Source organism: Vidua macroura, chromosome 6 (assembly GCF_024509145.1).
Source record: "Vidua macroura isolate BioBank_ID:100142 chromosome 6, ASM2450914v1, whole genome shotgun sequence".
In the NCBI taxonomy this organism is placed as follows: Eukaryota; Metazoa; Chordata; class Aves; order Passeriformes; family Viduidae; genus Vidua; species Vidua macroura.
The window spans coordinates 2,034,464-2,047,688 of NC_071576.1; the positions used below are offsets into that span (position 1 = coordinate 2,034,464).

The 13,225-nt window shown below is 42.3% G+C and overlaps 1 protein-coding gene across 1 annotated transcript in view; it reads right to left on the reverse strand.

Annotated features, from left to right (window-relative positions):
• SOS2 (SOS Ras/Rho guanine nucleotide exchange factor 2) overlaps window positions 1–13,225 on the reverse strand; it is a 46,355-nt gene that overhangs the window by 28,473 nt on the left and 4,657 nt on the right. The window contains exons 2-5 of the mRNA XM_053979608.1: window positions 5,514–5,639; window positions 3,021–3,152; window positions 1,530–1,694; window positions 622–825 (exon numbers count right to left, since the gene is read on the reverse strand). Coding sequence (XP_053835583.1) covers window positions 622–825; window positions 1,530–1,694; window positions 3,021–3,152; window positions 5,514–5,639 — 627 coding nt within the window. The remainder of the gene's footprint in view (window positions 1–621; window positions 826–1,529; window positions 1,695–3,020; window positions 3,153–5,513; window positions 5,640–13,225) is intronic.

Genomic DNA, 13,225 nt, shown 5'->3' on the forward strand with positions numbered 1-13,225 from the left:
CTGCACAATTCCATCGGCTCCTAAGGACTCCCACACCCAGCTGGGATGGGAATGGCTCCTGCTGCCTCTTTTTAGCCTGCTGGTATCACCTAAAAATCCCAGTTCAGGTTCTGCTGGCCTGTCCCCTCCTCCCTGTCCCACAGGAAGGATCCACCTATCCTTCCTTATCCCTCCTGAGAACAGAATTTCACAGAGACGATTTTAATCAAATATTTCAATCATTCCTCAAGCAGAGGTTCCCTTCACAGTTAGAGAATCCACAGCCAAGGGCTGTTTTAATTGGAATTTCTACAGATAAGGAGTAGCCTGTAAATGCCAGTTCAAGCATTCACTGCACATGCAGGTAGATGACTTAATTTTTGTCTTAAGCAAAAGTGAAACTATCACCTAAATGACCAAAATAATGCAGCTACTGCTGGCATCTGACAGGGAATTGTGTCCATTAAGCTGCACTGCCATTAATGGCAATTCCCCCATTGGATTTCACACACAGACAACACTCATTATTCACTGACAGACAATAAATCAAACTGGATTTCACCTCCAACACAGTTAATGCAAAATGGGTAAGTTCTGGCTGCTAATGGAGCAATTAGCATTGCTGATCAATAAAGGACTCACATGAGGTGTGAAGAGTCTCCTGTTGGACAGAAAAGCTTCCCGAAATACTTTGATGATCAGGTTCAGCTCCCTCAGGTATTGCCTTTCTTCTGCAATCTCATTTCTCACCAGGTCGTAGTAGTTGAGCTCCCCAGAAGAAGAGGGCTCATCCTCACACAGGGAAACCAACCCAATCTCATCCTGATCAAACATATCCATCAAAACCTGCCAAAGAAATCCAGAGAATTACACCCAGCCAGAGCTTCACACGTGGCTCCAGCTCAGCTATTTCAATGTGTTCAGAGAAATCCTTGGAGTTTTTAATACAATCCTTGCTGTGTTCACTTTCACAAGGGAGTAATATTTCAACTTTGGCAGCAGGAGGCTGCAGCAGTTGCCAAAGCCATTTTCCCCCTTGGAAGTGAGCACGACCTAGAAAACAAGTTACAATTCATGCAGAATCAACTTGGAAAACAAGGAATCTTGCATAAGTCTTGGACAAAACCTCCTGCTGAAGATAAAACCGAACAAAAATGTTTCTCATTTTAATGGGCATGAAAACTAAAGGTCTTTTCTGTGTTAGGAAGGAGAGCTGCCACGACAAAGTGACATCAGGAGGGTGTGACAGCAGAGAAATAAAGGACAGCATCATTTTTCTGGCCTTACACTGCTTGCAAAGGCTCCTGATCTTCCAAAATTTATGCAGGCTCAGCTTAAATTTCTGCTGTGACAGGTCTGGCATGAACAAGGAGAGAAGCTTTGCCTCTGACTTAAATTTCTGCTGTGACAGGTCTGGCATGAACAAGGAGAGAAGCTCTGCCTTTGAGTAAAACCAGGCTCTCCCTCTGATCCTCCTTTGAACACGCCTTCCAGATCAAACAAAATTGAACAAATCACCTCTAAATACTGTTTGAATCCCAAGCCCTTACCTTATCAGCACACATTGATACTTTAATGTCCTGCTGGGAGATCTCAAAGTGTCGGATATTGAAAACATAATTTCCAGCCAGCTTTAAAATGTCAGCTGAGATGTATTCCAAGACAGCCACAATATAGAGAGAGACATGGTAATCCACCTTGTAGCCCAGGACCTCCTGCACAGTGAAAACAAGAGAAAACAAATGATATTTATTCCAGAAATTCATCTAGAACGTCAATAAGCACATTGAATTTTCTGAAATGGATTTTGTCTGTGGTGATAATTTACAGTAAAGGAACACCCAGGGCTGAGGACATCAACTGGAAATTGGAACAGCTGCCTGGAAGGAGATGCTTGTAAATACTTGTGTTATTTTTCAGTATTTTAAGAGAGGAAAATTGACAGAACTTGAAATAATCCCTCCTCTAAAAATGACAGTCCTAAAAATAGAATTCATTTAAGGAAGGGACTTCAGTGGAATTACTCCTGTACTTAAATTTCCATCTCTGTCTGCTTATTGCAGGACTCTGACCCTAATGTGGACTCTTGAGGACAAAGTAGGTTTTGCTTTCAAGGAATCATGGAATGGTTTGGGTGGGAAGGGACCTTAAAGATCATCTCTTCCACCCCTGCCACACCAACTGAGCACTCTGCACTCCATAAAATAATGGAACTTTACTAATGGAAGTCTGAAGAGACAAAAAACCAGGATGAATGCAGCACATTATCTTTGGGAACATGCTCCATGTCCTGCACAGCTTGCACCACGCAGCTTTTCACCTGCCAATAAATGCAGGTGACTCTGTGCATTTGAATAAGGCAGGCTTGTTCTCATTATGTGTTTGTGCATCCTCTAAAAATCAGATTCTGGGCATGTTTTCACCAGATTTCACCAAAGAACACCAGTGGTGTTTAGGAAGATCATATTTAATGTTGTTTCCTCTCTTGATATCACTACCCCTCTCATTAACCTTCAGGAATTGAGATGTGTGAACACAGCAAGGAAACCTGGAAAAGTGCTTTAATTTCTGCTTATGCTCCAATAAAGTTTTCTCAACAGCTGGAAGCACCTCTGCAGATCTCTTGATTTTTAAACCCAAGGCAGCAGTGACATTCAGCAGTGACTGAAAGGACACTGACACATCTTGGTTGACAGTACACAAGGAACAGGATCTGCTTGTTCCCTCTTCTTCTGTTTTGGCTTCTGCAGCATTTTGAAACAAATAAAGGCATCAAAGCAGTGCTGCTGAAGTAGGGAAGGTATTTCAGTTTTGTTTATGTTAAAAACTAACTAATCCTATTTCAAAGTAGAGTAATGGATTAACACAGTGATGTCTTGAATGGGATGAATTTAAGGATTTGCTTTTATTACACGCTACAATAAATTCAGCTTTATGGCGATTCTTTACCCCCTCTGCCAAGAAAAGAAACTTTTTCATTTCATACAAATTAAAGAAATATATTAAAGGTCATGCTGAGGGGCAGGAAAGGTGAGAGGTACCTTCAGTAAGGGATGGATTTTGTCCACAGGGAGCAGGAGGGGGTTCCTTCTTTTCCGTTTCTCGATGGCCGACTGAGCATCAGCGATGGCCCACTTGTCTATGGGGTGGGGAAACGTCTTCTGAACCCGCTCCTGCCCAACACAGACAGCACTGAGACCAACCACAGCCACCAGAGAGGTTTAAATAAAACAGCACAGCAAATTACTTCCCCTCCAGGACAGGCAATTATCCTCCTCCACAGTGTTTGCAACACGTTTTCCTAATTGCTCTCTCCTTACTCAGCTCAGCTTCTCTCTTTTCAGCAATCCTGAACAAGCTCCCTTCCCTGAGCCCCAAGAACTCCTTCACATCTCCTAAAATCTATGATCTTTTCAAGAGCAGCAAGGAGGTTTCAGTCTCCACTTGCTCCTGCCATGATAGGGAGTTGGATATGGATGGTCTTTAAGATCCCTTCCAACCCAGACTATTCTGTGAGACCAGGATCCCAAAATATAAACACCATCAGGAAATACTGAACAGTTTACAGCCTACAAAAAAAAAACCCACAAGTTGATATTGCTCCTATTTGAGAAGGGTGTAACTTGCCCTACATCAGATCAAGCTTATGGCAGGAATGAAAAGCTGAAGGATGAGATGGAAAAAAAAAAAAAGATGAAATATTTGTGTCCCTCTGATTAAAAGAATTTTGCACATATTCCAAGACCTAGCAGGAGGACCTAACAGAGAAGCAGATTTTCTCAGAGGCAGCTTTTAAAGCTTTGCAGGTGGCCATTTAATGCCCAGCTTTCTGATCAGCTCCCAGGCTAATACAGGGTGACATTCCCACCTGGAAAGCAGCCCTCAAATGACCCTTCCTTGGGATCCTACCAGGAGATCCTCCCAAAAATGGGGCTAAGGTGGCATTCAGCCATCCTTCAGCTTAGAATCATGGAGTTCCAGACTGGTTTGGGTTGGAAGGGACTTCAATCCCATCCAGTTCCATGGCAGGGACACCTCCCACTGTCCCAAGCTCTGGGAATTCCATCCCAGCCAGGAATTCCTTCCCAACATCCAACCTAACACAAGCCCCCTGTGCTCCAACACTGCTTCCCACTGTTGCCTTTAGGAACAATTTGAAGGGCTGCTTCTATTTAGAAAACATTTTTAATTTGAGATTTTTAGACCTTAATCCTGAAAATACTTACGGACAACATCTTGGACAAACAGTTCCATTAGCTCCAGGCTGTTATGTAAATATGATAAAATTCAGAGATCACAGCTCTCCTGTTTTCCCTTTACAGCTCAAAACAGCTGAGGAGCACATCCAATCCCAAGAGCTATCAAGGAACTATTAAATTTTGCTTTTAATTTAGTGATGTAATAAACTTTATGCATCAGATTAAAAAAAACACCATAAATTAATAATTAATGTTGAATAAAGGGCATATAATAAAAATCTAAAACCCTTTGGGCAATTATTGTGCCAATACATACATACATACATACATATATATGCTTATTTACTTATTTATATAAAATTATTTATATATATCTATAAAATATATAATCAACATAAATATATACACATAATACATATATATGATATTAAAATATATAAATATATACATTTACCTATATATAAAATTTTCTTTCATTTCCATGACACACATATATAATTTATATTAATACAGACATACACATATAATTTATATGCTTTATATATATATATATGTATGTAATTCTTTTAATTTCCACAGCAGGCATAGAGAAGTAATCCCATACAAAGTTAGCATTTTGGATGAGGCTGAAAATCCTGGACCTACAGACTGATGTAAAATTAATGCTCTACAAGGCTCTATTGGGGCACAGCCACATGGAAGCATTTTCTCCCTCCAGACTCCATCAAACCCTCATTTTGGAATGATGACACAAAAGCTGACAGCTGCAATAATACAAGAGCCTCAGTGAGTTCAATACAGTCCCAGGAACATCCAACTCGATTCCCTCAGCTGCACAATCCAGGCCTGACAACAGTAACCTTTCACTGAAATATTTAAATTTTTTTTCTTGCATATAGATGTGAAAAAAAGCAGGGAAAAAGTCTTAAATCCATTATAAAGTCAACAGCAAAAATCCTACAAATTTTGCATTTATAAAAATATTGCTGAAAGGAAAAATTGCCACAATTTCTGTCCTGAAGCACTGGGTAAGAAAATGAGTTTTCAGTTAAATTTGCTTTTAAAATCTAAATAAAGTCAGAGATTCCCAGAATAGTTTGGGTTGGAAGGGATGTTAAGGATCATCCCTTCCCCTGCCACGGGACACCTTCCCCTATCCCAGTTTGCTGCTCCAAACCCCATCCAACCTGGCCTTGGGCACTTCCAGGGATCCAGGGACACCCACAAAGTCGTGTTAGGAAGCTCTGGGCTTCCCACCTGCATTGCCCAAAAACATCCCAAATAATTTCAGCAATTCCAGAGGCAGAGCCTTGTTTCTGCAGCCTCCATTCCTACCTCCACATCCTGCACAGTGCGTGGCTGGGCGATGCACAGTTTGTTCAGCAGCTGCAGGATCAGCTCCTCTATGTAGTACAGGGAATCCTCCTTTGCTGACAGGTTGGGGTGAACCTGCTGCTGCACCTGGCCAAAGGAATGCAAAGAATTAGGATTTTTTTTTCATGGAAGGCTGGGCCTAAAAACGAACCCCAGCAAAAGCAGGATAACTCTGGGTTGCAGTGCTGCAAATTGACACACTTTTCATATTTCTCACAAGTTTTCCTCTGGAGTTAAGGTGGTAATTCCTATTCCTGCCAAGTTGGCACCTCTGTGGAATTCCAAACTCTGTGTTTTGCCATTATGGTGGGAAGGAGTGTCAAGCTGAGGCAGATTTCTGCCAGCACTGGAGTGAAACCATCCCTGTGGGTATCTGAGAGTTACTCATGCCCTGAATGAGTAACTGCACTGACGTTACGACCCTGACCAATCAAAAATTAAGTTGTTTAATTAAGAAGTGATACTTAGATTATTTTTTTTAACTTAATAACTGATTCTTAAAGACTTGTAATGTGGATTTTTTTACTTAATTACAAGATATTACTTAAACTCATGAAGAAGAAGCAAGAAGAAGGAACCTGAGACAATACTTTATACTTTCTATTTTGTCTTCATTTATAACATATTAAAAATCTTAAATTTCTCACTTAAGTGACACACTAGACTACTTTCTATAATTCATTTTACACTTTTGTGGTCTTTAGTTTATTTTGAGGCTTTGGAGGCCTTCTCCATGATTGAGGGTGCTTCCCTGGGAGTCAGAACCCCTCAGGGCAGACAGAAATATTCCCCTTGCCCTGGGTTTCCACAGTGCCCATACAGAAAGGGCTGCAGTTAACTCATCCTGGGGCAGCAGGGCTCTTTTTCTACTAAAAATCTCCCCAAACCACCCCACCTTAAAAAGAAAAAAAAAAAAAAAAAAGCACTCAGGGGTTGGTCTCCATACTCAGTTTTCCCTGGCAGCCTCTCAATCAGGAAAGTGCTCACTGGATCTCAAACTATAGCCAAAAGATTTGTAAGGAAGACAATCCAGGGAAATTCCCTCCTCTCCCCATACAAATTCCATGTAAATCACCTCCAAAAAAGTCATGTGACACACTCACATTGGTATTCACGGGACAAATGGGGTGGCAGCTCCTTGGGACAAGACAGAAACATCTTTGGGCTGAATTCTGATGCTCTGAAATAAAGGCACAGCCCCTTCCAAAGCCCGGGGAGCAGTTCCCAAAACTGGGGGGCTCTGAGGGCTTCCTCCAAATTAAGGAGAATCCCAGATTGGTCTGGGTTTGAAAGGACCTTCAAGATCATCCTGTTCCCCTCCTGCCATGGCAGGGACACCTTCCACTGTCCCAGGTGCTCCAAGCCCTGTCCAGCCTGGCCTTGGGCACTTCCAGGGATCCAGGGGCAGCCACAGCTGCTCTGGGAATTCTATTCCAGGGCTTCCCACCCTCCCAGCCAAGAATTCCCAATTTCCCATCTAACCCTGCCCTATGTGAGCTTGAATCCAGCTGCCCAGTCTTGTTAAAAACTTATTTTATAGCCCTGTACATGTAATTTTGCCTTCTGTGCCTCAAACATGAATCTCTGCTTTACACAACTGATTCCCAGCTGACACGGACACAAAATCCTGGAAGAAAGAAAGAAAATCCTCAAGAAAACCAAACCCACTCCTTGAAAACTCCTCCTTAAGACAGCAGGTTTTCAACAATAGCCAGGGCATTTTGTGTTCTTCCTGAACATGAGAGTTTAATTCACAAAACAATGGCAAACCAGGAAGCGCTGGGTTAAGGTCCTGCCACGTGTCTCAGAGAGCAGCACTACAGCAAGAGCAGGACCCAGCAAGGAAATCAAACGAAATTCTGTGTCCCTGCAGTGAACCCTCAGTGATGCTGCAGAGAACTGACAAGAACAGGAGCAGTCACAAGAGGAGGAGGATCAGGAGAGGATGGGAACTCCCATTCCCTGGTCAGACCTCAGCCATTCTCCTCCCTCCAGGCACTTCTTTCAGACTTCACTGCACAAAAAATGATTTGATTTGTACCTGACTTCAGTTCCCAGGTCTCAACAGCTCATGCCACACTCCCCAAAACTTTCTTGGGAGCACGTGGATGTCCAGCAAGACTGAGGAGCAGCAGAGGAACACAGAGCCCTCCTTAAACACTGACAGGGAATCTCAGCTTCACTTTAGGAACACAAATCATGGAATCCTGGAATGGCCTGGATTAGAAGGGACCTTAAACACCATCCTGTTCCACCCCTGCCATGGCAGGGACACCTCCCACTGTCCCAGGCTGCTCCAGCCCCAGTGTCCAGCCTGGCCTTGGGCACTTCCAGGGATCCAGGGGCAGCCACAGCTGCTCTGGCAATTCCAGCCCAGCCAGGAATTCCCAATTCCCAATCTCCCACCCATCCCTGCCCTCTGGCACTGGGAGCCATTCCCTGGCTCCTGTCCCTCCATCCCTTGTCCCCAGTCCCTCTCCAGCTCTCCTGGAGCCCCTCCAAGGGGCTCTGAGCTCTGCCTGGATCCTTCTCCTGCAGGATGAGCACTCCCAACACTCCCAGCCTTCCCTCATTACTGTTCCATCCCCCAAATCACCTCTGTGGCCCTCTCTAAGTCCTGGAGCCAATTTTCCTTCAAAAGGAGCAAAACCAACAACAAAGCCCAGCATCTCCTGGTTGAGACATCTCTCCCCAGAGGATTTAGAAGCTCAGCTGCCACTTGAAATGAGTCTGCAGCATCCTGAAAGGTCCCAGAGGTGCTTCTGCACTCCCTGGCTTTCAGAGAAGTCATTTTGACATAAATGCTGAGAAGAAAATCCAATTTCATTTCAAGACGGTATTTTTCAGAGCAAAACAAAAATACTGTAATAAAAGCTGTGCACCAGCTGGTCCAACTAGATGTCACTGGGTCAAGGAGAGAACACTTTTTCTTTACAGAACTCCCCAAATCCTGACTGAGAGGACTGGAAAAGCAAGGAGAGACTGACAAAGCACTCAATGTATGGAAAAAAGCAGGAGGAATTACTGGGGATGTTACTGACACAAGGGACATTCACTGATCTCTGCTTCAGACTGGAATATCTGAGCACAGTTATATAAACTGGCATAAAATAAACACACCAGAGTTACACAGGCTGAATTTTGTCTGGTAATTGTTTCTTTTAAGAGTCAAAATATCCTTTAAAACCCACAAGGTGTTGCACTGACCAGTCAGAGCTCTGCTGCAAGAAGCTGAGCAGAAGGGAACACAGAAAAGAGATTTTTTTACTATTTTATCTATGAAACAGCAGAGTGTCTGGAGCCATTAAAGAGAGATTAGAATTAGCAGAACTAATTTTTACAGTGTCATTTACACAGGTTTAGTCCAAGTTATTCCAATGAAATAAATGAAATAACAGGTGCAAGGGTGGCATTTAAACTTGGCCTTAAGGCCTTTCTGGGGGACATAATTTCATTTTACATTGAAATTCCTAAACTGCTCCTTCTCTTGCTCTTCAACTTTTCCCTATTCTTCCACCCTTGCAATGGGCATTTGATGAAAATCCTCAAAAGCTTCTCCCCAAAATTCCTTCTCACTGAGCTATTATTAATCTCCAGAGCAAGGAGTCTGTTCAGAAAAGATGAGGATGAAAACTTCTCATGCAGATAAATGGTATTAAAACTAAAAACAAACTGATTTTTTTTTTAACCAATATAATGGCAGGGCTAATTTTGAATTCAGGATTGAATTCAGGATTTGAATTTAGGATTTTGAATTCACAGGAATTCTGGGACTCAGACTTGAGGAAATCCAGAGTAGAAAAGAAATTATCAAAGGGTTCCATCTGAAATGACAAAAAACTGAGGGGAAAAAATAGAGAAAAATAGAGACCTGCAAGGAACTTCTTTTTAGCCTTTTCTGAGACAAACCAACAGCTTGGCTACAACACCTAAATATATTTTTACTTAATAGATTATTTTGATAGTGAAAACACATCCAGAAAGCTCCAGCTGTTCCACAGTGAGCACATGAGCAAAACAAGAGATTTTTCATTTAAAAAGCCCCCAAGAACAGAAAATTCCCAAATCCATGATGTGCACATTGAGTCTGCAGGCAGCACATTCCATCACAAAAACATGGATTCATATTCCTGAAATATTTGGTAAAAATATCCCAGTTTTCTACTCATATTCAAAACTGCATTTTCAAAAAAAGGAATTCCAGTATTACCTGAGATTTCAGAACAGGAAGTTTCTAGTTTAAAATTTTTAATTTTTTTTTTTTAAATCAGTGTTTGAATTCCTTCTTATCTTTTCTCTCCTAAAGATAACCCTGACCATGAGAAACACAAAACATCAGCTCCAAAGGGATTTTTAATCCCTCATCTGGATGATGCTCCAGAGGAAGAAGGGAACCAAATGGAGCAACTTAAAGGCTCCATTATTCACTGAAAGGGGACAGCACTGATATTCCCAATTTTCAAGCATTATTCTTTAGAAAGAACCACAAAGATTTAAATACTTGAAGAGAAATCCCCAATAAAAATGCACTGTCAACTTTTTTAAAATAACCACACTGATTTCTTATTTTATTTTCAGTACAGCAATTTTCAGACTAAAACATGCTGAGAGAGGAACAGCATGGAGCAGTCTCTTAAGTAAAAGAGAATTTTTATCTACATACAGCATTTGGCTTTTTTTACTGCAAAAAATTCGAAGCATGGTTAGCAAAATAAAATCATCCCTCAACTGACTGTACAGGGGTATTAAAAAATCATCTTACTCCAGCACTTTGGTGTAAATGTGATTTTTTTTTCCCATCTTTAGCTATTTAAATAATCTTCTCCTACAGTATATTCTAGTTGAGGGGAGGGTGAATTAAAGCAGGAATGATGGGTGGTACAGACAGGATCTGACTCTGAAACAGCATCAGAGACTGTCCTAAAATCTCCTGGAAAGGCTGCTTGGTGCCTACAGAAAAAAACATTCATAATGACACAAATACACACAAATTCTTCTTTCTCCAATTAATTGTTGTTTTCTTTTATACAGAGACAAGGAGAAGCTAAAATGTGGGTTTGTTTACATAAACTATATATGTACATTTTAATCTTCAAACCTGACAGAAAATGAAGTGTTAGCATTTGATCCATCCACATAAAACGCTTTGTTTAAATCGAGATAAAACCTGCGGGAGCCCAGCACAGCCTCTGCCCTGTGACAGGGGAGGGAAACACCACGGAGGTGGCTGTGCCCTCATCTGAATTAACACTGGTGGGATTTCTGAAGGAGTTTGGAATGAGTTAGAGATGGGACCTCTGAGTTTTTTAGATGATGTGATTTATTTTCTTATCTTCTACACAGGCAGGAAGGGTGAGTTGGGCTCACATCTTCACTGCATGGTTCAGAAGGTCACAAGACCCCCAGTTACAAGACTTTTTAAGGATTTATTGACCAATAAAACAATGCCAACAAGGATATTTATGATTTTAACCCAAACATCTTTTTTTGGACCCATGCTACAGTGTGAGCTTTCTTAGCCAATCATGCTATGGCACACAAACCCACAGTGCTGCATTCTAAACTCCTTGGTTATCTCTGGAACTATTTTTATTTCTGTATCTTGAAGTCTAAAACTTGAAACTCTCTTCCACTTAACATGTCTCTGCTTTAAACTACAAATCCACATTCTCCCTTCCAGCACCTCAGTTTGGGAGCTTTTTCCAGGTCTCAGATCAAATCCTGGGTTTAATTCTAAACTTTGCCTCACAGGCCCGAAGCTCTGAGAGTTCCCTGCATTTCAGATTCCAGCAAACGCTGCCAGCTCCAGCTCTCCCAGAACTCCTCCACACGGAGCTGAGAGCTGCTCTGGGCTCTGAATTCAGCACTCAGGGGCTCCCTCTTCCCACTTTTTACATCCCACCCTTCCCAAGGAGCACGGTTCAGTGAGGCAGATTGAATTATTCCAACCTGCAATTTGAATCCCAGGATGGTTTGGGTTGGAAGGGAGCTCAAATCCCATCTCCTTCCAGCCCTGCCATGGCAGGGACACCTTCCACTGTCCCAGGTGGCTCCAAGCCCTGTCCAGCCTGACCCTGGACACTTCAGGGATCCAGGGGCAGCCACAGCTGCTCTGGGCACCCTGTGCCAGGGCCTCACACCCTCCCAGGGAAGAATTCCTATAATCTGGAGAGTGAAGGCCCTCAGAATAATTTCTCCATGAAGCAGCTGGTCATTGAGATGACATTAAAAGTCAGGAGAGCAGAGGCCATGGATCCAGGAAAGGCAGGTTTTCCACATGAGTAACCCTCCGGAAGCACTGATGGGAAAGGCTGGCACACAGGGAATCAGTGAGGTAATTAGAAAAGCAAATCCCAGACTCCACAGCTCCTCTGGAACTGATTAGATAAGGGCTGCACTGTGCAAAGACAGAGGTGAAAACCCAGGGAGAGCAGGAGGAGGTGGACAGGAGACACTGCAGGAGGTGAGGTGGGATGAGAAGATGGGAAAAGCACACACCACTGGGATTGGGACTGGAGCCCAGCCCTGAGGGGGAAAAGGCACCACAATGAGGTGAATCACAGCAGCCAAGGCCTCTGGTGGTTTTTCATTCCTGTGGCCATTCCCCAAGCCAAGGCAAACACTAATTCCCATTTCCACTTGAACAACACAGGTAGGAAATGTTCCTTCTGCTGGAGCTGCCAAATGAAATCCCAGCGTTCCTATTAAACACCTGGGATCTAAAATCCACCTTCATCTCACAACTCTCCTGTTACTGTTTGCCAACCACAGATTCCTGTGTCAGGAACTTTGTAAAAATGAAAAAAAGCATGAAAATAATAAGTTTTAATAAAAGGACCACCCCTTTCAGTTCCAGGCTGATGCATCCATAGAATCCCAGACTGGTTTGAGCTGGAAGGGATCTTTAAACCCATCACATTCCAAATCCCTTCCACTAGCCCAGGTCACACAAATTCATGTTTAGAACAATTGCAAGTCTGCAAAGGCCCAGGCTTCTGAGCTTAAATAAATGTATTTATGAGAACCTAAATGACTTGAGAGATTTCAAACCTAAATGTAACTATTATTCTAAAATTTCTTAACAAGCAACTTTTCTGTTAGAATGATAATGCATTAAATAATAATGGATGCTAATGAAATTAGAACACTTTAAATAATAATCCATTATAATGAGGCTAAAATACATTAAATAATTCTAACCCAAGGGGAGTCTGATCCTGCCATGGAAAACATGCATGGAATAAAGCTGGACCCCTGCACCTCCTGACCTTAACCCCAACCTCACACATCACAACAGAGCAACTCCCATGTGTTTAAAAATACAGAAGCACTGAACTAATGTAAACTCAAAAAAAGTCCTCAAAATGGTCTTTTATATCAGTCTATGCAACATTGCTAAGAATAAACCCTTTAGTCATGCTCTAGAAATCTCATGAGTGCTCCAGAGCAATGGTGGAATTGTTTTAGGAAATGCAAATAGTGCCCAGAGCCAGGATTATCCCAACATGTGGTGCCTGCAGAGCTGTGGGGTTTAACTGCGTGTGGATCACAGAGAAAACCCAAAACGAGAATCCCTGGGAGATGATCCTGAACTTAGTTTAGAAAAGTCAAAGAGTAAAGCAACTGAACACACAGCTCTGGTTTGCAGAAACACTTTTTGAATCTGCCAGTGG